We start from the raw sequence: 24,751 nt of genomic DNA on the forward strand, positions 1-24,751 counted from the left end.
AGTATTGCGAAATAAAAATCCAATGCTGTAGCGGCCAATTCCTCCAATTGATTTTTTTCACGACATTTCAAAATGCATGCATGGTACGAAAAATATAATAATTACCTTGAATCCTCGAAAAAATCACTCCTCAGACAAGCCTTCCTGTTTGTATGCAGTATAGCTTTCGTACTTTTTCAACCTAAATCAAGCGTTAGTTCACTGCATGTGAACGACTGCTAATAAATGAAGGGGAGTGTGGGACAGCCCCCTTCGGGAAGGCATGACACAGTGAATGCCGAATGTGACACGTCAATACATTATCAAGTCTATAAATGGAGGTAAAAAGTTTTCAATTTGTGTTGAGTTTAGCGATGCTGGAGGACAAAAGCAGTAGTGTTTTACGTGAAAAAAAGCTAAAAAAAATGTTTTATTATATACTGACCAAGAATTTTTTTCAGTTATATGTAATTTCTTTATTTAGACAGTGTTGAGTGGTATTAAGACAAATGTTTATTTTATTTTATTTTTTGCATTCTTGATAGTTAAGAGATTGTTAAGAAGTTTGCATTTATGTTGTATGTTAATATAATTTAAGTCATGATCAAATATTGCAATTTAAATTTGCTAATAAAATCCAGATATTTATTCTGGAAGTTTTCCAAATTGTTTCTTTAGTAGTTTTTGAAAACAAAGGTTTGAATCAAATGGTGTATCACCCGAACCAATACACCTGAAATTTAGTATAAGTCAATAGATTTATTTTGCATTGATCATTTAGCCTATCAATTAATTAGGCTCATATTTGTGAGAGATGTGGCCCTGACCCCCGTTCCCCCAATCTGTTTGGTTTTATCAATCTCCCGTCCCCAGCATAAATTGTACATTCATGTTATGCTGTTACATTGTCTTTACCAATGTTGAGACCAAATCTACACTCTTGGTTAAAATCAATACTAATTATATCAGATATATGGATCAGTCACGCCAACAATTTATATTTGTTTTATAGCAACCTAAAGTTGTTTGTTCTCATTTTTGCTATTCGACTACAATTAAAAAACAGCAACAATAACAAATGTTAAAACCAACAATGTTTATTTGAAGAAAAATAACCCGTAGACCAGTAATACACATAATATTTGACCTTAAAGGACCATTGAGGAAGAAAAACCCACCTTTTTAACATTCAAAAGTCAGATAGTGCACGTAGCAAAGGACTGCAAGCGTTCATAACTGCACTTCAATTTAAATTGCTGACATCTCGTATAAATGTAAATATAGCAAAATATTGTCAAGGTGTGCTCCGTAACGTTTTCTATATTAAACGTTTTAAACCTTATGGCATTGAAACTCACAAATGCACAGCCAGTTTTCAAGTGCTACATATGCAGTTTTCATTTCGGTAAAAATCATCGATAATAGTATAATAGATATAACAATAGTTGAAAACATCAGAAAATTCTATTCATTAAAATGATTTAGTGGTAGTTTCCTACATTGTAACTAGTATCCAGCAAACTGATTTAGTGTGCATCTGATCCTCATCACATGAGTACCACGGTGGTGAAGAATGTCGGCAGAAGCGTGAGGAGTAGAGGAGCCGAGAGGAATGCATTCCCAGAACATTCCGAGTTATTTGTATCAATTCTGACAAAACCCGGCGGCGCACTGCCATTCATCCTCTCCATGATCCATGACTGGTATTCGGACACTCGCGCAAAGACTCCTGGAATATTAGGCCGAGCGCATCCTACTGCAAAGCTCACGATGCCGAGTTGGACCCACTGAGAACCGTTGTTGACCACCATTGGACCGCCTGAATCCCCCTGTGCACAATGACACCATTGTCAACGTTCTTTCAAAGTCGGTGTTAATCTTTCTACTTGGCTAATTAGGAAAAGAATGCATCTGAGGTTCATCAAAAGAATTCCTCCTAAGTCCAAAATAAATATAATTACAATATGCATCAATTAAACTACAATATTTACCACGCTTCATCACACTAAATATTAAGAGTGTGACAATATCTCGATACAGCGATATATCGCGATATTTTGCAACCCGATGGGTTATCGATATGCTCCCGCCAAGTATCGATACTTTTATTTAACATATTGGCCATACAATGGTGTTTGGATGCTGTAAACTGTTCAATGTTTGTTGAGCAATTCCTTGGCGTTCCACTAGGGGCGCTCGGGAGTGGCGGTGAGGGTAAAGTGCGCACAAGTTGTCTAGAGAAGAAGAGAGGGAGCTCCAAGTGGGTTGAAAAAATAAAAAAGCTCCGTGAGAACGGTGGAGGAAAAAATGAGAAAAATATTGCTACAAATCACACATGGGGACACATTTTAGATTTTACACCAACAAGAAAGGAAGTAAGGTGAACAAGGACTTTGCTGTATGCAAGAATTGTCTAAGAAAAATAAGTTTCACTGGGAGCTGGTGACGTAGTGGACACCATAGTTTGTGAGCTTCGCTTTCATCACTTGAGGTAAGAAAGTTTTGCAATGTAATTGACTTTTTAATTTACATGTATTATTTTGATGACATTTGGTGTTGAATGATCTAAAATAAACCAGGACCCTAAACTGGATGAAAATGAATATCGAACAAGCCCACATGAATTTACCGATTTATTTGATATTATTTGAGAACCACTTTCCATCTAGTTTACTACACAAACTGTTATTACTGTTATTTTGATACAATAAGCTATAAAAATGGTTTGAATAGGTTCCAAGATATATAAAGTGATGTGCATGATAATTAATGTAGCCTACATATTAAAAATAGGTAATTATTGAATTTTTAATTTCTATACATTCAATTCATTTTTTTTTTAAGTCAATACTTCCAACACAAAAAAAATCAGGATTTCCACTCAAACGCTATGAAGTAGCTAATATTTTTTGTTTTATTTTGTTGTTTTTAAGGTGAGGAAGACTGTGACTGAGCAAGTCTGACATCTTAAATGCTGAAGCAGATAGCGGAAGTGCTCAAACCAAGCAACAAAGGTCATATACGAAGAAAAGACCCACCAATTTTATCATTGCCCCACTCCAAGCTCAACTGCTGACACCTAGGGCACTTTTTATTTATTCATTTTTTTAAAGATTCAAAACTTTAAAGAAGTTAACGGTGCCATTCATCATGATCTCTCCAAGCGATGTCAGTGGTCTTGGTTTGTTTCCTCTATATGTGCAGGGGCACAATTTGCAGTAGATTTGTATTTTACAGCAATGTTGCACAGAAAAGGTGTCACTGTTTAATAAATGACTTAAACAGTATTTTTTCTATTTTTGAATTTATTTTTTTTTCCGTTTTAACAGTTGTATCGTAGAATGTCATGTATCCAATTTCTGACCAATATATCGATAATCGATGTATCGTGATATAATCGTTATCGTGAGCCTTGTATCGCGAATCGTATCGTATCGTGAGGTGCCCTGAGGTTCCCACTCCTACTAAATATTACACTATTTTCCATCGTCACGCGCTACAAGTGCCATAATTATATATATGTATGTATATGTATATATCTACACATATCGATATGTGTATGGCGAAAGCCACAGACAAGGCTGAAAAACCAGTTTCTGCTCGTGCACCCCTCTTTAAAATAAACTGCTGTATTTTAAGCCAAAAGAACACCTGTTTTTGATAGAACAATATGTCTATATGCTGCCATAGCAATTTCATGGCGCATTAAGCCCCCAAACTATTTTTAATTTGTCCGTTTTACCCTGGAGACCCCCATTTACAGACACGCGCAACGGCTTTTATTTCAACCCAGCCATGAAGAGAAGGTAATTATATTTATGTCTAATGCTTTATTTGAAAAAAACAAAAAAAACAAAAACGATTTTATAAAATTATTCATCTGCATATTTTGAACTTTTAATCAAATTACGTCACAATGAAAAAATTGTGTCTGTAAATAGGTCACAGATACTGTATCTACCTCATAACTATCGCTTATTTGTATTTGTTATTTATTTTTTTTTTTTTGTTACTGTCGCATTTTCTCCGATATGTTAGATGATAAATAATCGATCCAAAAAACTGGTTGCCAGCCACTCGACAAACTACAAACTGCTACTATTAAATTGCTTTGATTTCAATCTCTCAGCATCTAATATTTTTGTAACTTCTCCAGATTGTTGTTTGTGCTTGATTGAAGTATAATATGTGATGGGGGTAAAAAAAGACAGTTTCATCTATTATCAAAAGAATTGAACATTTGCACTTGACATGAATCGCTAAAAATTCAAATGTAGTTGAACCTAAAGCAGTTTTAGAGCTGTAGAACTAATTTGTTATAATTAGTAATTGAAGAGTATAAAACTGCTTCCTCTCGTGTGAAATTGTTGAATTGTTGTCTATTTGACTTTGTTTAATCATTAAATGATACCAAATTAATAAAAATAAGCAGTCATGAAACAGTAATGTGGAAAAAAAAAAGTTTCTCATGCATTTTGAATTGGTAATTACGTTTGTGACGTTAAATGTCAAATTGCTACAAAAACATGTGGCTCACTTATTAAAACTAGTGGTAAAACCTTGCACCCTATATGACAGACAGTTGATTTGGTTCACATTGCCTGGTGTGCCGTTGGCCTAAAACCTTCTAGTTGCTTTATTTTTGCCTTTTTTAAATGTTTTTTTTTTTTTTTAAATTTTCCCATTATTCCTTCAGTTAGAATAAAAAATATTTTGGCAGTTTGATTGCAAAACCTTATTTTTTCCACATTACTGTTTCTTCACTGCTTATTTTTGTTAATTTGGTACCATTTAATGATTGAACTGTCATATAGGCTGCAAGGTTTGACCAATAGTTTTAATTAGTGAGCCACAGATTGCAGCAATTTGATATTTAACGTCTCAAAGGTAACTGCCAGTGTTGTTAATAACGGCGTTACAATATAACGGCGTTACTAACGGCGTTATTTTTTTCAGTAGTGGGTAATCTAATTAATTACTTTTCTCATCTTGGCAACGCCGTTACCGTTACTGAGGACGGAAAGGCATGCGTTACTATGCGTTACTATATTGGTCGAAAAGTCTGAGGGAGACGGACTCACCGAGACGACAGAGCAGAGCAGGAGCGGGGAGGAGGCAAGAAAGTTGTGACACCGAGCAAACGCGATGCTAGGTAGCTCCAATAATACATGTTGTAGCCGATAGCCGGACAAACTACGCTCACATGTTATGGTAGATATGGTAGACATGGTAGATATTAGTGTTGTATCGGTCGCGAACGATTCGTTCTTTTTGAACGAATTGTTTGGGTGAACGAGACCGAACTAATCACCATCTGCACTGATTCGTTCTATGAAGTTGGTGGCGCTTGTTCGCTGCGTGGGAGGGCGTTGAGCAAGCGGCAGCGTCTTCTGACATCGCACACGACCAATCAGACGCCAGCCTCATCGCGGGCAGGGGAGGGAGCGGAAACAGAATCATGGCGTATATGTCACTCATTTCCACGTGTGGCCAATAAGCAGCCAGCGTGCAGGCAGGGGGGAAAGACTGAGTTTTGTCACTTCCCGTTCAGTGATTCGGTCCTCCGGTTCCTGACCTAGCTTGCTGCTAACTTGACTTTCCAGTAATGACTATGCGGTGAACGAGTCATAAAATGAAAGGAAACGACTTTGTCACATATTTGTTAACGTGGAGCCTATCAAATGCTGCTCAAAAAGACAAAAACACCACACAAATCTAGCGAGCATGGTTTAGTGTTCTACTTTTCTCAACAGACTCGGGACTGTGCCTATGACGATATACTATCAAATTTACAGTAATTTAAAACACGCGTAGCTACGAGGCAAGCAAAACCTGAGCTGCGGTCGCGTGACGGCAGTGAAGCGGGCAGAGAACTGTCACTATATGGAGGCTTCATGGCAGCGATATGTACCTCATATGTGCACAGAAAAAAAATAATATTTAGTATGATCACCATAATACTGATTTGCAATGAAACTGTATATACTGGACTGTCTCAGGAATACACAATATTCTAATTTCCTGACTGTCTCAGGAAATTAGAATATTGTGTATTCTAATTTCCTGAGACAGTCCTGTATATATACACAGGACTGTCTCAAAAAATTAGAATATTGTGTATTCTGATTTTCTGAGACAGTCCAGTACATGTCAATTTTTTCCGAGTGTTTTTTTTTTTTTTTTCCCCGTGTCAGAGGGTGTCGGTTGGTTTGACAAATTATGTCAATCCGTCCATCATGTGCTACTCAAGCGCCCCAAAAACAAAGCGCGCGGACACGGGAGATGTCGCAATATGTCTACATTTTTCTTAACAGACTAATGAGAGTAGAAAGGCGAAATCATAAAGCAAACAATTATTTCTCGTCAGCATTTGACGATCTGAGATGCGGGGACGACAGGGGAGCTGACCGGATTATTTTATTTATTAATACCAGTGCAAAAATTCAAAACGATCATCTTAATAATAAAAAACAAAAATACAACAGAGCGAGAGGTTAATATGATGTGTTGGCCGTTCCATAATTAGAAATTAAACTTTCGATTTATTTTTATTTTCGTGACAGCAGGCATGCCGCGTTGGCTGTTAGCAGCAGCATTGTACAGACTTAACAGACTAATGAGAGTAGAAAGGCGAAATCATAAAGCAAACAATTATTTCTCGTCAGCATTTGACGATCTGAGATGCGGGGACGACAGGGGAGCTGACCGGATTATTTTATTTATTAATACCAGTGCAAAAATTCAAAACGATCATCTTAATAATAAAAAACAAAAATACAACAGAGCGAGAGGTTAATATGATGTGTTGGCCGTTCCATAATTAGAAATTAAACTTTCGATTTATTTTTATTTTCGTGACAGCAGGCATGCCGCGTTGGCTGTTAGCAGCAGCATTGTATATGTGAGCAAGATCATGCTAAAGAAAGTCCGTGCGCCCCGACCCCAAACCCCGACTTCCCCCTCAAAAGGAAAATGTTTAACCGTGTCCTAATTCGAAATGCAAGCACGAGCCATGACTTTGAGCCCATAGAACTAGGACAGACGACGCGGAAGTTCTCCCTCGCTTTTGCAGCAGCGGGAGGGAGACGAGGCTGTCTCTGAAAGCAGAATGATATCGCCTGTCACTCATTTCTGAAACTACGACGAGTGGTCAATGTGCAAGAGAGGGAGGGACCAAGCAATGTCACTTCCCGTTCAGTTATACTGCGAAGCGGTCTTTGGTGATTCGTTCGGCAACGTCACTTCCCGTTCACTAACCGAACGTTTCATTTGGGTGGGGAGGGAGATGAGGGGGGCGAACGATTCGTTGAACGATTCGTTTGAACGAATCATTTTACTGAACGAACCGGAATGGATTCGTTTACTCAAGTGAACGACAGATCCCGTCACTAGTAGATATCCCATGTACTGTATATAGATATAACTAGATGCAAAATGACAGCCGCCATCTTAAAGCAGTAGGCTTTTTAGGACGGCTCTGTTGTAGAGAACCTTCCTCGCGAACCTAAGTAACTTTTTATCTAAAATACTTCTAAATCAGCAAAATCTTGACTTGAATCTATCTTTAAATGATGAAACAGTTTTAAAACTTTCATATGTCGAAAGTAGAGAGAAGGGAACTAATGCAATAATGGGAGCAATTTTAACAACTTTTAACAGTAGTAGTAATTTACACAAAGGGTAAATTAGGGTAAAGAATTGGGCTCGGGCCAATTGTACCAAAAACCTCCACAAAAAACTTCACATAGTGTGGGAAATGTTTTTTTTTTCTTTTTTTTCTTTTTTTGAGGAAAAAAAAAAAAGTAATTATCACCAATTACTTTGCCAAGTAACTGATTACTCTTACATTCAGGTAATTGAGTTAGTAACGCAATTACTTTTTGGGAGAAGTAATTTGTAACTATAATTAATTACTTTTTTTCAGTAAGATTAACAACACTGGTAACTGCCAATTAAAAGTATATGAGAAACTCCCAAATAATTCTAATAAATACATTTTTAAATCAAAATTGGGGATTTCTAAGCAAAACCCAGACCCAAGTGATGGCTGAGTCTTACATAAAAATACTAAATTTATAACTTTATATATACATGAGGATAGAAAGTAAAGTTAAAATGTACAAGTACAGTGAGAGAATGACTGTGGCTATGAAAAGCTGTGAGTCTAGGCTAGCTGAGCCCTGCCTACTGCCCATAACCCCCAGAGACGCAGGAGGTCTGATGGGCGGACCAACCCAACATTTATCCAATGACTCGTCTCGTTTCGCTGCAGTGGAACAACGCACGCTCAACTCTGTAGACGCTCAGCGTCCACACTGTCTACACTAGATCACCGTGAAGCTGCGTGAATGAATAAAAAGAAAGCTGCGACGTAACCAGTGTTATGAAGCTGAGTCTGACAATAGTTGATCATATTGTAGCGCAATAGTATACATTTGTTACAGTTACAGTTACGAAGAGTCTTTGCTCATGGGTGATTAAATGGCCTTTTCCCCATTTGCAGAGTTTGAGGGGGTGGCCGAAAATTGTCATTGCATGTAATTTACTTTCCGATATATTATTTTACAGTGTATCACAAAAGTGAGTACACCCCTCACATTTCTGCAGATATTTAAGTGTATCTTTTCATGGGACAACACTGACAAAATGACACTTTGACACAATGAAAAGTAGTCTGTGTGCAGCTTATATAATAGAGTAATCTATTTTCCCCTCAATATTACCTCAAAATATAGCCATTAATATCCAAACCCCTGACAACAAAAGTGAGTACACCCCTTCGAAACTACATCCCTAAATGTCCAAATTGAGTATTGCTTGTCATTTTCCCTCCAAAATGTCATGTGACTCATTTGTGTTACTAGGACCAGGTGTGCATAGGGAGCAGGTCTGTTCAAATTTGTAGTGCAGCTCTCAAACTCTCTCATACTGGTCACTGAAAGTTCCAACATGGCACCACATGGGAAAAAACTCCTTGAGGTTCTTAAAAGACGTATTGTTGCGCTACATGAAGATGGCCAAGGCTACAAGAAAATTGCCAACATCCTGAAACTGAGCTGCAGCACAGTGGCTAAGCTCATCCAGCATTTTTAAAGAGCAGGGGTCCACTCAGAACAGGCCTCAGGTTGGTGGTCCAAAGAAGCTGAGCGCACGTGCTGAGCGTCACATTCAATTCAATTTTATTTGTATAGCCCTACATCACAAAAAGGTTGTCTCAAAGGGCTTTGCAGAGGCAATATGATACACAGTCAAAAACAGTAGAATAAAGGTCTAGTCCAAGTCCTGGGCATCCCTCATCCTTAGACCTTCCATGTCGGCAAGGAAAAACTCCAAAAACTCTTTGGAAAAAATGAGAAACCTTGGGGAGAACCACAGTCAGGAGAGATCCACTCCCAGGACGGATAGACAAGATGCACCAGGGCTGTTAATGGGAATTAGCAGACGGATTTACAGTTTATAGAAATGCAATAGAGTGAAGGAACAAGAGGAGGTCCTATAGCCAGATGAGACGGGGGTTGGGCAACGAGGACGTCCCTCCAGCCAGGGGTCCAGATAGTCAGGAGGCTGCGGCTAGAAAATAGCCCCTTGAGGGGCTCATATCCAAATGCTTTCTTTGAAAGATCGTCGCAGGAGTGCTGTCAGCATTGCTGCAGAGACTGAAGAGGTGGGGGGTCAGCCTGTTAGTGCTTAGACCATACGCCGCACTCTACATCAAATTGGTGTGCATGGCTATCACCCCAGGAGGAAGCCTCTTCTGTAGATGGTACACAAGAACGCCCGCAAACAGTTTGCTGAAGACATGTCAACAAAGCACATGGATTCCTGGAACCATGTCCTATGGTCTGATGGGACGAAAATTAATTTGTTTGGTTCCGATGGTCTCAAGCATGTGTGGCGGCGACCAGGTGAGGAGTAAAAGATAAGTGTGTCATGCCTACAGTCAAGAATGGTGTTTGGAATGTCATGGTCTGGGGCTGCATGAGTGCTGCAGGTGTTGGAGAGTTACATTCCATTGAGGGAAACATGAACTCCAACATGTACTGTGAAATACTGCAGCAGAGCATGATACCCTCCCTCTAGAAACTAGGTCGCAGGGCATTGTTCCAGTATGACAATAGCCTCAAACACACCTCCAAGATTACCACTGCTTTACTGAAGAGGCTGAGGGTAAAGTTGATGGACTGGCCAAGCATGTCTCAAGACTTGGGGGGATTCTCAATCGGAAGGTGGAGGTGAGCAAAGTCTCAAATATCCGGCAGCTCCGCAACGTCGTCATGGAGGAGTGGAAGAGCATTCCAGTGGCAACCTGTGAAGCTCTGGTCAACTTCATGCCCAGGAGAGTAAAGGGAGTTCTGGATAATAGTGGTGGCCACACAAAATCTTGACAGTTGACATGTTGTATGTTAATATTGACAACTTTCACTAAGGGGTGTACTCACTTTTGTTGCCAGGGGTTTGGATATTAATGGCCATATTTTGAGTTATTTTGAGGGGAAAATAAATTAACTAATTATATTAACTATTATATAAGCTGCACACAGACCACTTTTCATTGTGTCAAAGTGTCATTTTGTCAGTGTTGTCCCATGAAAAGATATACTAAAATATCTGCAGAAATGTGAGGGGTGTACTCACTTTTGTGATACACTGTAAAATAATGTCCCAGCCGGTAAAATGTTGTCTATAAAAGATGTAAAGCAATAAGACGACAAAAATGAATGAAATGAAGAAGAATCCTACAATGTTTCACAATTTCACAATGGGTGAAAATTATTTTTCAATCACATCATGTGACTAGCACGTCAGAGATGGTATTTTGCTTTGCGTAGCCAAAACTACACCTGAGGAGGATAGATAGATTTTCAGAATTTCTTTAAAGCTAAGCTTTCAAAAGCTCCAACAACAACTAAGCTTGAACCGAAGATTAAACACGAACAGTGTCAAGCTGTATACATTAAATGTACTCTAAATATATTGCAAGTTATTTTTATTGCTGACACTGCATTTCGGGGTCATCAGCATGTTTTGCCCCCCTACTCACATACGTCGAACTCCGCTTATGCTTTTATTTCCCCCCAAGTTAAAAAATCTATGAACCAATGCTTTTTAAAAGGATTGTTGTCGATCCATCTATTTTGAACACCTCATATCCTGGTCAGCGTCGCACGGTGCCTGAGTCTCATCCTGGCAGACTTTGGGTGAAAGGTGGACTACACTCTAAACTGGTCGCTAGTCAGTTACAGGAGACATTTACACTACCACTGAGTAGGAATAGATCCTATGCTGCCCCTACAAAGTCAGGCGAATGTACCCATATGGAAAAGATGTATATAAAATTCAAAAAATTCATATGTTCATCTGGAACTTGTATGTAAAGCATGTAACACACAAATCTTATATACGATCCTTAGTAAATTTGTACAGTCTGAAACCTGTCCGCTTTACCCTGGAGACCCCCGTTTGTATAAATGTATACATATGTTTTCTGCATGTGAAGTGTATATATTTTGCTAACTATTTTCAAAACCGCTTATCCTAGTCGGCGTCGCGTCTGAGCTGACTTCGGGTGAAAGGTGTACTACACCCAAATTTGGTTGCCAGTCAGATGCAGGAGACAGCGACAGACAAAGCTTCGCACTCACATTTACACTACCACTGAGTAGGAAGAGATCCTGTGTTGCCCTCAGGCAAATGTAGTACTAATACACACCATCAATGAAGCTGTATTGGTGTCAATGTTCATTGGTGTTATCGATAATAACTATTTGTACATATATAAGCTTTAACTATTATTATAGGTAGCTATAAATAAATGGTTCAACTATCATGATAGGTAGTTATAAATAATGAGTAATGTTCAATAATAGGTGGAACTATTGCATGCTTGAATACAGTGCTGTTAATCTTACTTTGAAAAAGGAATTAATTACAGTTACAAATTACTTCTCCCAAAAAGTAATTCAATTAGTAACTCAATTACCTGAATGTAAGAGTAATTAGTTAATTGGCAAAGTAACTGGGCTTACCCTAAACTTAACTAGACACAGGGGTATTGCAGATATTGCAATAACTAGATAGAAACCTTTGCTATGTTTGGAAGTCATGTAATGTTGTGAATCAACCGTTAAAGTTGTTAAAATTGCTCCCTAATGCAGTATATTAGTTCCCTTTTGTCTACTTTCGACATGTGAAAGTTTTAGAACTGTTTCAAAATTTAAAGATAGATTCAAGTAAGATTTTGCCGATTTTGAAGTATTTTAGATAAAAAGTTACCTAGGTTCGCTCGGAAGGTTCTCTACAACAGAGCCTTCCTGAGAAGTCTACTGCTTTAAGATGGCAGCTGTTTACTAACGCCGGCGAGTCTATTATTTCGCATCTAGTTGTATATTCATATGTGATATCTACCGTAGCATAATGTGGGTGGGTGTAGTTTGTAGGCTATCGGCCATAGGCGGAGTTTTGACCATTTTGACGGTGTTCTCTGGCTTTTTACGGTCCACATTTTCAATCCTTGATTCTTGCTCAGTTGCTGTTGTCTCTTTTGAAAGCTTAAGTTTGAAAAAAAAAAACGTGTAACCATCCATCTTGCCTCTTCGTTCCTCAAGTGGTTTTGGCTAAGCAAAGCAAATGACCCTCTAAGGTGCTAGTTGTGTTACTTTGTATTTGTGAGTTTCTTGAATAAGACAAGTTATTGAAAGAGTTGACGTTTTTTACTGAAAGATCTAGTTACAGAACAGTCACCTCACTACGTATCTCTGACTTACGTGTGCTGTGACGAGCAGACATTACTAATCGAACATGCAGATACGATTTGCTCATATCATCACAACAGTCACATGATCTGTTTGAAAAATAATTTTGACCATTTAAAACCCATTTTTGTTCATTTCATTCATTTTTGTTGTTTGTGACGCTGTTATACTCTAACGCCACTATTAACAACACCGCTCAAATATTTAACCTACAGGCATTCTAGTAAAGTCACCTGGCATGAGCCCCGACCCCCCTCAGGGACTCCGGCACAGATCATGTTGGAGGTGATGAATCCGTATGACTCATTGCATTCTTCGTTGCATACAACTGGAGCATCAACTTCCCGTAGCGTTTGCGGAGACGGAAGATCCACTGGGGGAAAAAAATATATATATATGTTCAAATGGAGTCACATGGAAAGTAGGGAGGTAGGTACAGTGCGGAGGGGGAAGATTCTCTGGAACAACAACAAAAAAGATATGTTTAAATGCAGTCACATGGAAGATTAGATAGACAGACCTTATATATGGATCAATATTGGTTACTTGTGGCACGAAATTCCCTATTAGTGCAGTACCATCTAGTGGATGTATAACGCAACCCCAACCACTACTATTAACACTGCGCCTTATAATGAGGTGCACTCTATATATGAAAACAAAATAGGCCGTTCATTGAAGATGCGCCTTGTACGCCGATGCGCCTTATAGTGTGGAAAGTACGGTATTTATGCGCAATAACTCACAGTCCGACATGTGCTAAATTAACTGGCCCGCATGCACAGAAGCATGAAAAGGAGACTACGCATGCTGGAATGAAGTCCGATTTGGGAGACTTGACAGTTCACACTGCATCAACATTCTGAAAAAATGAGGCCCAGATCGGATTTTAATACATGCGAAAGTGACCCAGATCGGATTTGAAATGGTCCACGTCGGAAAAACACGAAAAAATCACATTTGTGCAACGAGACCTGCGGTATGGACCTAACCCATGGCAGCAACCGTATTGATCTGCCACAAGGGAGTCTGGTATACGATGTATTTGCAATGTACACGGAACAGATTGAATATATTTTGCAACCTAACTATATATGGAATTGCAAGCTCTCTACAAAAACTTTGACTGAAGGGACAACATGTGGAGAAGGAAAGAGAGAAGACAGGTCAGACAGGACTGTGACAAGGGTGCACAGCTAGTGTTTAATGTGTAGTCAGGAAGCCAATGTTAGGAAAAATCAACTGACATCAGTAATGATTTAGCATCCTACTTTAAAATGTGTAGTTGTTAATCCTTACACTAGCATCAGTGTTGTTTTCGTCAACAATGATGATAAAGAAAATATATCGTCAACGAACAGTTTTTTCACGACGATGACAAGACAACAAGCTAAAAATGTGTTTTAGCAGACTAAAACATAACGAGAAGAACGGCAGTTTTCGTTTGACGAGACGAGAACGAAACGAAAGTGCGCAATAGTTTCCGTCACATGTTCACAATGCGTGAGATTTTATGGGTAGTTAGCATTCATTGTAGCAGTGTCTGATTGCGTCACTCTTGACGCGCTGCAGACCCTTCTCCCCTTTCCCGACTCACCAGTGTGTCTCTGCAGTCTCCATGCAGGCTTGCACACAAGTAATATTTGTTTTCTTGGCTAGAGAAAATATGCGATGTTGCTTTAGCCTTTAAAGGTCTGTGCTGAGTGATTATCACACACTAAATGTAACTCATAGCATTAGCATAGCGTTCACGTTAGGCTAACGCTAACAGCGACCGTCCTCTCAAACTTTTGGACAACTTTTTTTTACATACAGTTCGCGGCGTCAAGGTGGATATAATTAAATGAAAATAATGACATTACAGTGCTTACTGTTTTACTGATGAGTGTGAATAATCACCAAGTTGCCATTGTCCTTGTAGACACTACAATATGTGCTCGTCTGTCAATGTTCATGTGAAATAGTAGGAAACCTTTAGTTACTTATTTTTTTGAGTAAGTTTTTTTTTTTTATTTTTTTTTTATTTTAAGACGAAAACATTTTTAGTAACTTGACTAAAACCAAACCAAATTAGTCTGGAGTTTTCGTCAACAAGAACTAGACGAAGACATTTTGAGATTACTTGAATATAACTAATAAGTATTATCGTACAAAAGACTAAGACGAAAAATTAAAAGGGCTCCCAAACACAACAATAACCAGCAGTTGTAAACCAATTTGTAATACCTATCCATGCGTGAACCCACTGTATGTATGTATGTATGTATATACAGGGTGACCCAAAAAAAAGTTTACACTCAGTTGACTGCTTGTTTAAAAGCCATTGAAACATATCTAAATAGGTTGTCATGCTTAAGTGATTCATTAAGGTCACTTAATGCAGCTGGTAATCTCTCGTCTCTACAATTCCTGTGCTTCTGCTGAAAATGAAGAAAACTTTAGCTGTACCTGAATTGCTGCGTGCTGGTCTGACACCTACTGAGATTGCAGTAAATCTGAGAATATCCAGATGTGCAGTCTACTAAGTTAAAAAGAAGCTGAAAGATATTGGAACAGCCTCACGAAAACCTGGGTCTGGAAAACCCGATCTGTGCGGACCAAAAAGTTGATTGACAAGGTGATATGTGGCCACCCCAGAGTCCAGATCTCAATCCCCTGGATTATAGCATATGGGCAACTGTGGAGGACAGTGCCTGTAAGAAGCCACAAACTTCTGTGGCAGCCTTGGAGAGGTCCATTGTTAGATCTTGGGAAAAGATGACAGCATCCTACATAAAGAAGACCTGTCAAGCGTTCCGCAGGCGCCTCGAGGCTGTTGTGACACTTAAGGGAGGACACATTGAAAAATAGATTGTACTGTACATGTTCTTTACAATAATGTATAATTTGTGAATAAATTCTAATTCCAAACCGAATAAACATGGCATTTAAGTTGTATTATGGCAGTGTAAACATTTTTTTGGGGTCACCCTGTATGTATGTATGTTAGACGTTCAGTAAAGGGAATTGTAGTGCAGGAGTAGTCAGACATGTCCGCGACATTATCCACCCCTCACGGGGTCCCAGCCAATGGAATTAAATGGAATAAAGCCAGGAGAGCAAAAGGGCCCTGAAGGCCCAGAGGCTTTGTACGTATATATAATGCTGGCTGACAAAAGTATTGGCTCCGCTGCAATTCTTTCAGATAATGCTCAATTTCTCCCAGAAAATGATTCCAATTACTAATGCTTTGGTAGTAATATCTTCATTTATTTTGCTTAGAATGAAAAAACACAAAAAAGAATGACAAAAAAAATTAAATCATTGTCATTTTACACAAAACTCCAAAAATGGGCCTGACAGAAGAATTGGCACCCTCAGCCTAATAGCACAACCTTTAGACAAAATAATTGGGAGCAACCACTTCCAGTATCCATCAATGAGTTTCTTACAATGCTCTGCTGGAATTTTAGGCCATCCTTCTTTGGCCAACTGCTCCAGGTCTCTGAGATTTGAAGGGTGCCTTCTCCAAACTGCCATTTTCAGATCTCTCCACATGTGTTCTATGGGATTCAGGTCTGGACTCATTGCTGGCCACTTTAGAAGTCTCCAGTGCTTTTTCTCAAACCATTTTCTAGTGCTTTTTGAAGTGTGTATTGGGTCATTGTCCTGCTGGAAGATCCATGACCTCTGAGGGAGACCCAGCTTTCTCACTCTGGGCCTTACATTATGCCGCAAAATTTGTTGGTAGTCTTCAGACTTCATAATGCCATGCACAAGGTCAAGCAGTCCAGTGCCAGAGATAGCAAAGCAACCCCAAAACATCAGGGAACCTCCGCCATGTTTGACTGTGGGGAGAACATTCTTCCAAAACCTTTTTGGTTTTCTCAGGTAAGTTTTGACAAACTCCAACCTGGATTTTTTATGTCTCTGGGTCAGAAGTGGGGTCTTCCTGGCTATACTACCATAGAGTCCTTTTTCATTCAGACGCCGACCGATAGTACGGGTTGACATGGTTGTACCATCGGACTGCGGGACAGCTTGAACTTGTTTGGATGTTAATCGAGGTTCTTTATCCACCATCCACATTATCTTTTGTTGAAATCTCTCGTTCATTTTTCTTTTCCGTCCACATCTAGGGAGGTTATTCACAGTGCCATGGGCTTTACACTTATTGATGACACTGTGCATGGTAGACACAGGAACATGAACACAGAACACAGGTCTTTGGAGATGGACTTGTAGCCTTGATATTGCACATGCTTCCACACAATTTTTCTCAGAATATTTTCACATGTTCTCAAGTCCTCAGACAGTTCTTTGGTCTTCTTTCTTTTCTCCATGCTCAATGTGGTACACACAAGGACAGTGGACAGAGGTTGAGTCAACTTTAATCCATTTTAACTGGCTGCAAGTGTGATTTTGACACCACCGGTTGTGTGCCACAGGTAAGTAACATTTGCTGTTAATTACACAAATTACAGAAGCATCACATGATTTTTCAAAGGGTGCCAATACTCTTGTCCGGCTCATTTTTGGAGTTTTGTGTGAAATGATAATGATTTAATTTTTTTTTCATTCTTTTTTGTGTTTTTTCATTGCAAGCAAAATAAATGAAGATATTACTACCAAAGCATTTGTAATTGCAATCATTTTCTGGGAGATATTGAGCATTATCTGACAGAATTGCAGGGGTACCAATACTTTTGTCCAGCACTGTATATGTAAAGACATATAGACACACTTTTTTTCTTAAGATTACTAATAGCAGTATATTAATTATTTTAATTAATTATTAATATTTATTTGAAGGTCTATTATATTCATATTGGCGGCACGGTGCTTAGCAGGTCCGCTTTGTTAAAAACATTATTCTGGTTTATTCAGCCTTCTGAATTGTTCTGCCTATCACCATTTTGCTGGCATGAATAAGAAAACAAAGAAACATTTTTAATAAATTAAAAAATATAGTGTAGCAAATAGAAAAATCTAGGTAAAGAGATGCATGTACCGCCTTCGTTAATTCTGCCCCATCCGGTGATCCAGATATCGGTTCCGGCTCCGACGAAAGTGTCGGGAGCGGCGAGGCACACAGGCCGGATGTAGACGGTGTAATTAACAGGGGGAATCCGTATCAGGGCGATGTCATTCTCGATGGTCACATTGTTGTAGTCCTCGTGGGGGATGACAAGCAGTACCGAAACGTTCACCCCGTTGGGATTATCCAGATCCAGGGATTGGTATCCCAGAAGTATCCGCAATTCACTGAAGGGCTCTCTGTTGGCAGTTATACAAACCAGATAATTAATCACACCAGTCGGCATAGTCCACAGTACTCCAACGTTTTATTGTGGTTTATTGTTCACACCCCTGCTTTGTTAATTTGTTTTTATTATTTATTTGTGAAACAGGTTACATTGAGATATTAAAAAACGTACAATGTGCATATGGGTAAGTGACGTGCGGTCAGTGGAGATGGCCGTCATGGAAAGAAAAAATTATACCATGAAAATGTTTTTTAATTAATTATCCATTTTAACTTCATCATTTTTAGATTGTTTTTTTTATTAAAAATTGCCAAATTCAGGGAGGCACGGTGCAGCTGAGACAAGTACGTATATATTATGGCAGATGTATTTTCTGTAGAGTAAACATTTGATATGGTAGAGCATTTTAGTATTTAAATACTGTTTATTCAATGTTCGTTCTGTTTTTTTCTTAGGTTGCAATATACTTTAACTGAGACTGACAAATTTTGGGAAGCAAGCGCTTGTGTCCTCATTGTTGGAGAACTTCACAACAAGGGTGTGAACAGGCATTAAACAATAATTCGAAAATATATTGTATATGTATAATTATATGTATTGATATACAGTATATGAATGTGTTCATATCATGTGGGGAATTTACAATTTATAAATAATATGTGCTTACTATGTTGCTGAATTTTACCTATTACAAGAGGGTTTTAAGTTTTGAGAGAATTCACTGTATATATATCAAGTCATGAGAGGCTTACTCTTCTGGGGTGAATGGGAAGCAGTGAGCGGCACACACCAGCCATTCCCGGGTGATCAGCGACGCTCCACAAGAGTGTTGACGTTGTCTTTGCAAGCTCGCTATCCAGGGCCAATTCCCCGCGGGCGCCTCTGTACCTCCCACGATCCTGGTGTTGAGCGACGCCATGCCACATTCTGTCTCACAAGAGCACAGCACTTAGCAATAGCATTGCCACAGAAAACTCAGTTTTTATTGGTTTCCATTCACATTTGCACGCGCACACACATTCACACAGACAGTATGGGCTATGCGCTACAGTATTTGTTTTTTGTGTGTGTGTGTGTGTGTGTCGACCACCGGTCTAGACTTGCGCCTTATCTTTCTGGCAGGTAAATATTTTAGATCAGGTTTTGGCACCCTTGTGGATATGTGCAGGCATGCGGCTTGGAAGATGGGTGGGATGGCTTATAGATGTGAACCAATTAGCAAGGCTTTTTACCTTACCTGTAGAACAGTGTCATTTTTGCCGCCGCTCTTGTCATCTACCTGACAAATAAATGAACTGGTTTGCTCAGTGGAAAGTTGACGTGCGCCTGTTATGAGGCGCACGCAGTCCCAACAGGCTGATTATGTGAACGGCTTCAAACTTTTTTAATTGTTTTACTCGGAGCAGTAAAATATTTTTTTAAGTCATTTAAAGCAAACAAAAATATTTTTTCATAAGTGCAATGGACAGAATATTCTATTTTTTAGGTGAAAGATGAAATAACTCAACCTCAATAAATGCTCTTTGAACGGTTCTTACAACTGATTAAATATTCTGCTTGTTCCTGCTCATCCCGGAAGAATTATTATTGGCAGTTCAGTTATTACATACACACTAGTCCCTTATCCTTGCAACAATCTATCTTATCTTTAACTTTCTATCTTTCTGTGACTAGTATCTTCCTCTGACACCTTTTCATAACCCAAACAAGTGAGTCACAAGGCCACAAGACACTCAAGCCCCTTTCACACATACCTGAACACCGTTTAAATCCCGGGGTTTAAGCAGGTAGCCCTTATGTGTGAAAGCAACTGACACTGACAAAGACACTGAGATTACGCGGACATTTATCACGTCGCGTCTGAGTATAATATCCCAGAATTACCCGGGATGTGGCATGTGTGAAAACTGGCATTTAATTCCTGGGTCACAGCGCGAAGGCTGATGACGTAAATATCATGGTGGGTTGATCGCCATTTCCTCTTTCTTTGCATTCAGACAAAAAGCGGTAAACAAACATCACTATTATCAACATGGCAAACTGAAAATAGCAAAATTAAACTGGAAATATACCGTATTGGCCCGAATATAAGACGGCCCTGATTATAAGACGACTTTTATCAAGACTCAAGTTTGAAATAAAGACTTTCTGAACACCAAATTAATTTTTATACAGAAAATAATTACAGTACATCTGAAACAAATGATTATAACAATATATTTGAGAGAAAAAGCATGTTATTTTGCCTAATTTAAATCTTAATATCTGAACATTTAAATATGTAAACTAAAGTGCAATCACATTCGTAAATGAATGGCTTCTGGTTTTTGAAATGTAAATAAACCAATCTTTTGTGATAAAACAACAAAATTGCAATAACTGCATTAACCATCAAAGTGAAGTCTAATTGTAACTGTAGTCTTGAAACAAATCTGAATAAGGAAAAACATTGCTATAAAATAATGCAAACTGCTTAAACTTGAGAATAGCTGAGATCTGTCATGACAGAACATCGCTTCAATGATATCTGGCGCCATCTAGCATCGTGAATGGGTATAATGCCTAGACCACGAATAGAAGATGACCCCCACTTTTTCAGGCTTATTTCAATGCAAAAAACACCGTCTTATATTCGGGCCAATACCGTAACAAAATTCAACTGTTACTGGCTTGTACAGCCAAATAAGAGAAACCATCGTCCATCGTTACAAATGTGTGGATATTTTGCTGCCGATGCCGACCAAAAATGACAATGTCAGGGTTATAAAATCTCGCCAGCCACCCTCCCTGCACAGAGGCGCCGAGTCGCTAACACGGGTTAAATTCCACGTCACCTTACATGGGAATTTAGTGGGCCATAAATCTGAAAGGGCCTTGACGGAATGCCAAGAATATTTGAGGTTTGTATGAAGAATGTCGTTTACGACCTGGTGCATATCTTACATTAGTTCACTACCTTGAGCTTAACCTTTGCTGTGAATGACATAAAGAAAAATACTTGGAATCCGTTTTTTTAAATAGTATGCTAGCATTTGTATTAGCATTTACAGAAGCGTTCAGTTTAGAATTTGCTTGACTTCATGTGGACATGTAAACAAGTGCCGGATTTAAGTATGGACAGAACTCACACAAATCTGCATGCAGTGTAAGGCATGACAAAGCATTTTTCATCATTATGTAAAATACAATTAAAAGCAAAACATAACTCACCAATGTCATTTTGCCCAGTGCCTCCTACAAGACAAAAAAATAAATATATATTCAACATGGAATGTGGGCAAGCCAACACACGTTACAAATTATCATTGAAAAAAATATGTTGAGAAAATGTTTCTAACACATTAACGAGAGCTATAGGCTAAAGGAAGTCAGTCATTCTTGGAGATTAAGTTTAAATGGTGTACTGAGTAATAGTGTTTTGAATTGACATGCAATTATTTTGAATTTTACAGAATATATATGATTCATTCGTCAATGAAGATTGAAGAAATGATTTCTTTATCTATATTATATTTTTTTAATCATGAGTGTCCACGATAAGTATTTATCTATTTATTGGGTGAGTCAAAAGTTTACACATTATGTGGAAGAGGTCTATGTATAATTTACATTCTTACAATTGTGCTCCTAATTTATTAGAATTTCATAAATACAATTGTTTTAGTTATTGGAATTTTCAAAATGCTGAAACTTTTAGAACAAAGTGGGTTGGAACATTTGGTACCCCCGAACTCTTTTGAGGAAATAAGTTTCACATCAAAAAACAAGAAGTGTCAGTGATTTGAACAATTACCTGACAGATGCATTTCAAGAAATTAATCCCAAGGAAGACGTGTGCAAAGAAGGCTGTCAACACGTAAGAGGCAGACTTCAAAGCTGTTTAAATTGTGACGGAATCCGTTGCTTTGACACTTATTCATGTGTGACAGCCACAATGTAAATAACACACGACCAGTCTTTTCAATAACGGTGTTAGGGTATAACGGCATTTCTAACGGCGTTATTTTTTTCAGCACTGGAGTGAGTAATCTAATTTTCCCATCTGTGCAACGGCGGTACCCTTACCTTAACATGGAGCAAAAAGTGATTTTTTTCTTTACAAAAACAGCTAAATTTTCTCTAATTTAATTTCAGGTAGAAAATGAAGATGATTATGATAGTTCATAATACTGCCCTGCATGGAAAAGTTAGCTGCAGCTTTAAACTGTGGACAACCTCAAATAGTTTGCATTGTAGCCATATTATTGTTTGTTGTTGCTGTTGTTGTTGTTGTTGAGCAATGCTGGATGACAACTTTTACCGTCTTCCCCTCCTATTGCTGGTCCGTCCCCTGTTCAGCTAGCACTTTGGCTTTCCACTTATGCCACACCTGGAGTACTGTGTTGTTGCTGTTGAGCTGCTGTCATGTAGAGCGTTGTTGGATATTAGTTTGCAATTTATTTGAGTGTTGTGAAAAGTGGTGTTAAACCGAGGCTAATCGGACCTTTTAGTTTTCATATGTGTTTTTGTGTCATTGCGTCGTCTAGCCGTGGGCATTATAAAACACGGGTGCTTTTATTTCCAATACAAAAACTCCAACACACACTGTAGGTGAAATAGAACGCTGTATTTGTCGTAGCCTAGTAGTCGTATGTCAACTATCCAGCATGCGTGTGTACTGCCATTGTGCACGAAAAGGCGCAAACATGACAAATTTGGACTGAAACGGCTGTTTTGGATGGGAAAACAAAATAAGACCCTCAGCACCCCCTGCTGTGAGTGATTTCCAGTGCCCCTGAACACATTAACACAACAAGACAGCAATAATGGCGACGGGCCAGGGAATTTAAAAGGTAGCATTCTCAAACTGGAAAAACACCCGCACTACTTCTCGCTAAGTGTTGGATATTGCTCTGTTTATTGAACTGTTTATTTATAACTGTAACTTTACAGAATATTTAACTGTAATGTTCTGCTTATTGTGCAGTAGACCTAATATACAGTTTCAGAGATTTGCACTGGTTATTGGCAGTGTTGTTAATCTTACTTTAAAAAAGTAATTACTTACAGTTACAAATTACTTCTCCCAAAAAGTAATTGCGTCAATAACTTAGTTACCTGAATGTAAGAGTAATTAGTTACTTGGCAAAGTGACTGGTGATAATTTTTCATGTTAAAAAAAAACAAAAAAAACAGGTCACACAATGTAAAGTTTAAAGGAAACTTAACTAGACACAGGGGTATTGGGGATATTGCGATAACTAGATAGTAACCTTTGCTATGTTTGGACGTCATTTAATGTTGTGAATCAACCGTTAAAGTTGTTAAAATTGCTCCGGTTATTGCATTAATTCCCTTCTGTCTACTTTCATTTAAAGATAGATTTAAGTCAAGATTTTGCCGATTTAGGAGCATTTTAGATAAAAAGTTACTTAGGTTCGCTAGGAAGGTTCTCAACAATATAGCCTTCCTGAGAGATCTACTGCTTTAACATTGCAGCTGTTTACTAATGCATCTTGTTCTTTATACAGGTTGCTAATGCCGCCGTGTCTGTCATTTGCATCTATTTCTATAATATGTGATATCTACCGTAGCGTCATGTGGGTGTAGTTTGAAGGCTACCGGCTACAGTCAGGTATTATTGGAGCCACCTAGCATAGCATTTGCAACGGCCTCCCCACTCCTGCTCTGCTCTCTCGTCTCCATGAGTCCGTCTCTCTCAAGACTTTTCTCGCGTCATTCAACCATCATAGTAACGCATCGTAACGCACACCTTTCCCGCCTCAGTAACGGTAATGGCGTTGCCAAGATGAGAAAAGTAATTAATTAGATTACTCACTACTGTAAAAAATAACGCCGTTGGCAACGGCGTAATATTCTCACGCCGTTATTAACAACATTGGTTATTGGTCAAAATTTTACATTTGTGTTTTATTAACAGACTGTAATATATTCGATAAATACTGTATATAGTGTTCTTATTCTTCAGTCAGTTAATAGTGTAAAGCTCGTAACTACACGCGGCCCCTTACAGATATTCTCGTGCTTGGGGAGCTGTGTTGAGCGTAGTGGGGAGCGAGTAGAGAGAATGTGAGGACGGGCTAAAAAGCGAGTGTTGGCGGTCGCACGTCGCAGCCGCCTGTTTTTGCTTTGTTATTATTGGAGTTACAAACTCAACTACTTCTTGGAAGAAGTAATTTGTAAATAATTATTTTGTAAAGTAAGATTTACAACGCTTCACACAAGATACTGTACAATGTACAGGATATGAGAAGTTGCATTACAAAAGAAAATGAGGCAGAACTCACCTGGCACTAGGAACGTGAGAAGCAAAAACCCAAGATGATAAAATGTCATGTTGTTGTTGTTGTGATTGAAGAGTCTGAAGAAGACAAGGAGGTGAAGTCTGCTTTCATACAGGTGTGGCACTCTTGTCAGCAGAAACACGCCCAGAAGGAAAATAATTATCTGCGTCATTATGTATCTGCATTCAAAGGGTGTCAGGTGTACTCACCTTTCATGCCACATAATCCTTTACACAATGCCATCTATCTAACAATCATGAATAAATTACTCGGGATGTGAAGGGACACGTTACTACAGCTGATTTAAGCATAAGTTATCTGATCCGCCTGCCTCGCTGCCCTAGAGAGTGCAGATCGGGAGGAGGGAAGAGGATTTTGACACCGTTGCATACACAATGTTTGGCTAGGTGGCTTGGAGCGTTAGCACAGCATTCACGTTCTCGTTAGCATTAGCATTTAGTGTGGCGAGCGTCATCTTAAATTCTCAGGC

The 24,751-nt window shown here is 38.8% G+C and overlaps 1 protein-coding gene across 1 annotated transcript; it reads right to left on the bottom strand.

Annotated features, from left to right (window-relative positions):
* Positions 1–1,060: 1,060 nt before the first annotated feature.
* On the bottom strand, positions 1,061–24,499 carry LOC130921375 (serine protease 33-like). Its single transcript, XM_057845198.1, has 7 exons — positions 24,471–24,499; positions 24,265–24,386; positions 21,188–21,211; positions 18,730–18,904; positions 17,722–17,987; positions 12,965–13,104; positions 1,061–1,808 (listed from the first exon to the last, which is right to left on the bottom strand). Exons 1-7 carry the CDS (start codon positions 24,482–24,484, stop codon positions 1,527–1,529), a joined length of 1,023 nt encoding a protein of 340 aa, XP_057701181.1. The 5' UTR covers positions 24,485–24,499; the 3' UTR covers positions 1,061–1,526.
* Positions 24,500–24,751: the final 252 nt, after the last annotated feature.

This window comes from Corythoichthys intestinalis, chromosome 9 (assembly GCF_030265065.1).
Source record: "Corythoichthys intestinalis isolate RoL2023-P3 chromosome 9, ASM3026506v1, whole genome shotgun sequence".
NCBI lineage: Eukaryota > Metazoa > Chordata > Actinopteri > Syngnathiformes > Syngnathidae > Corythoichthys > Corythoichthys intestinalis.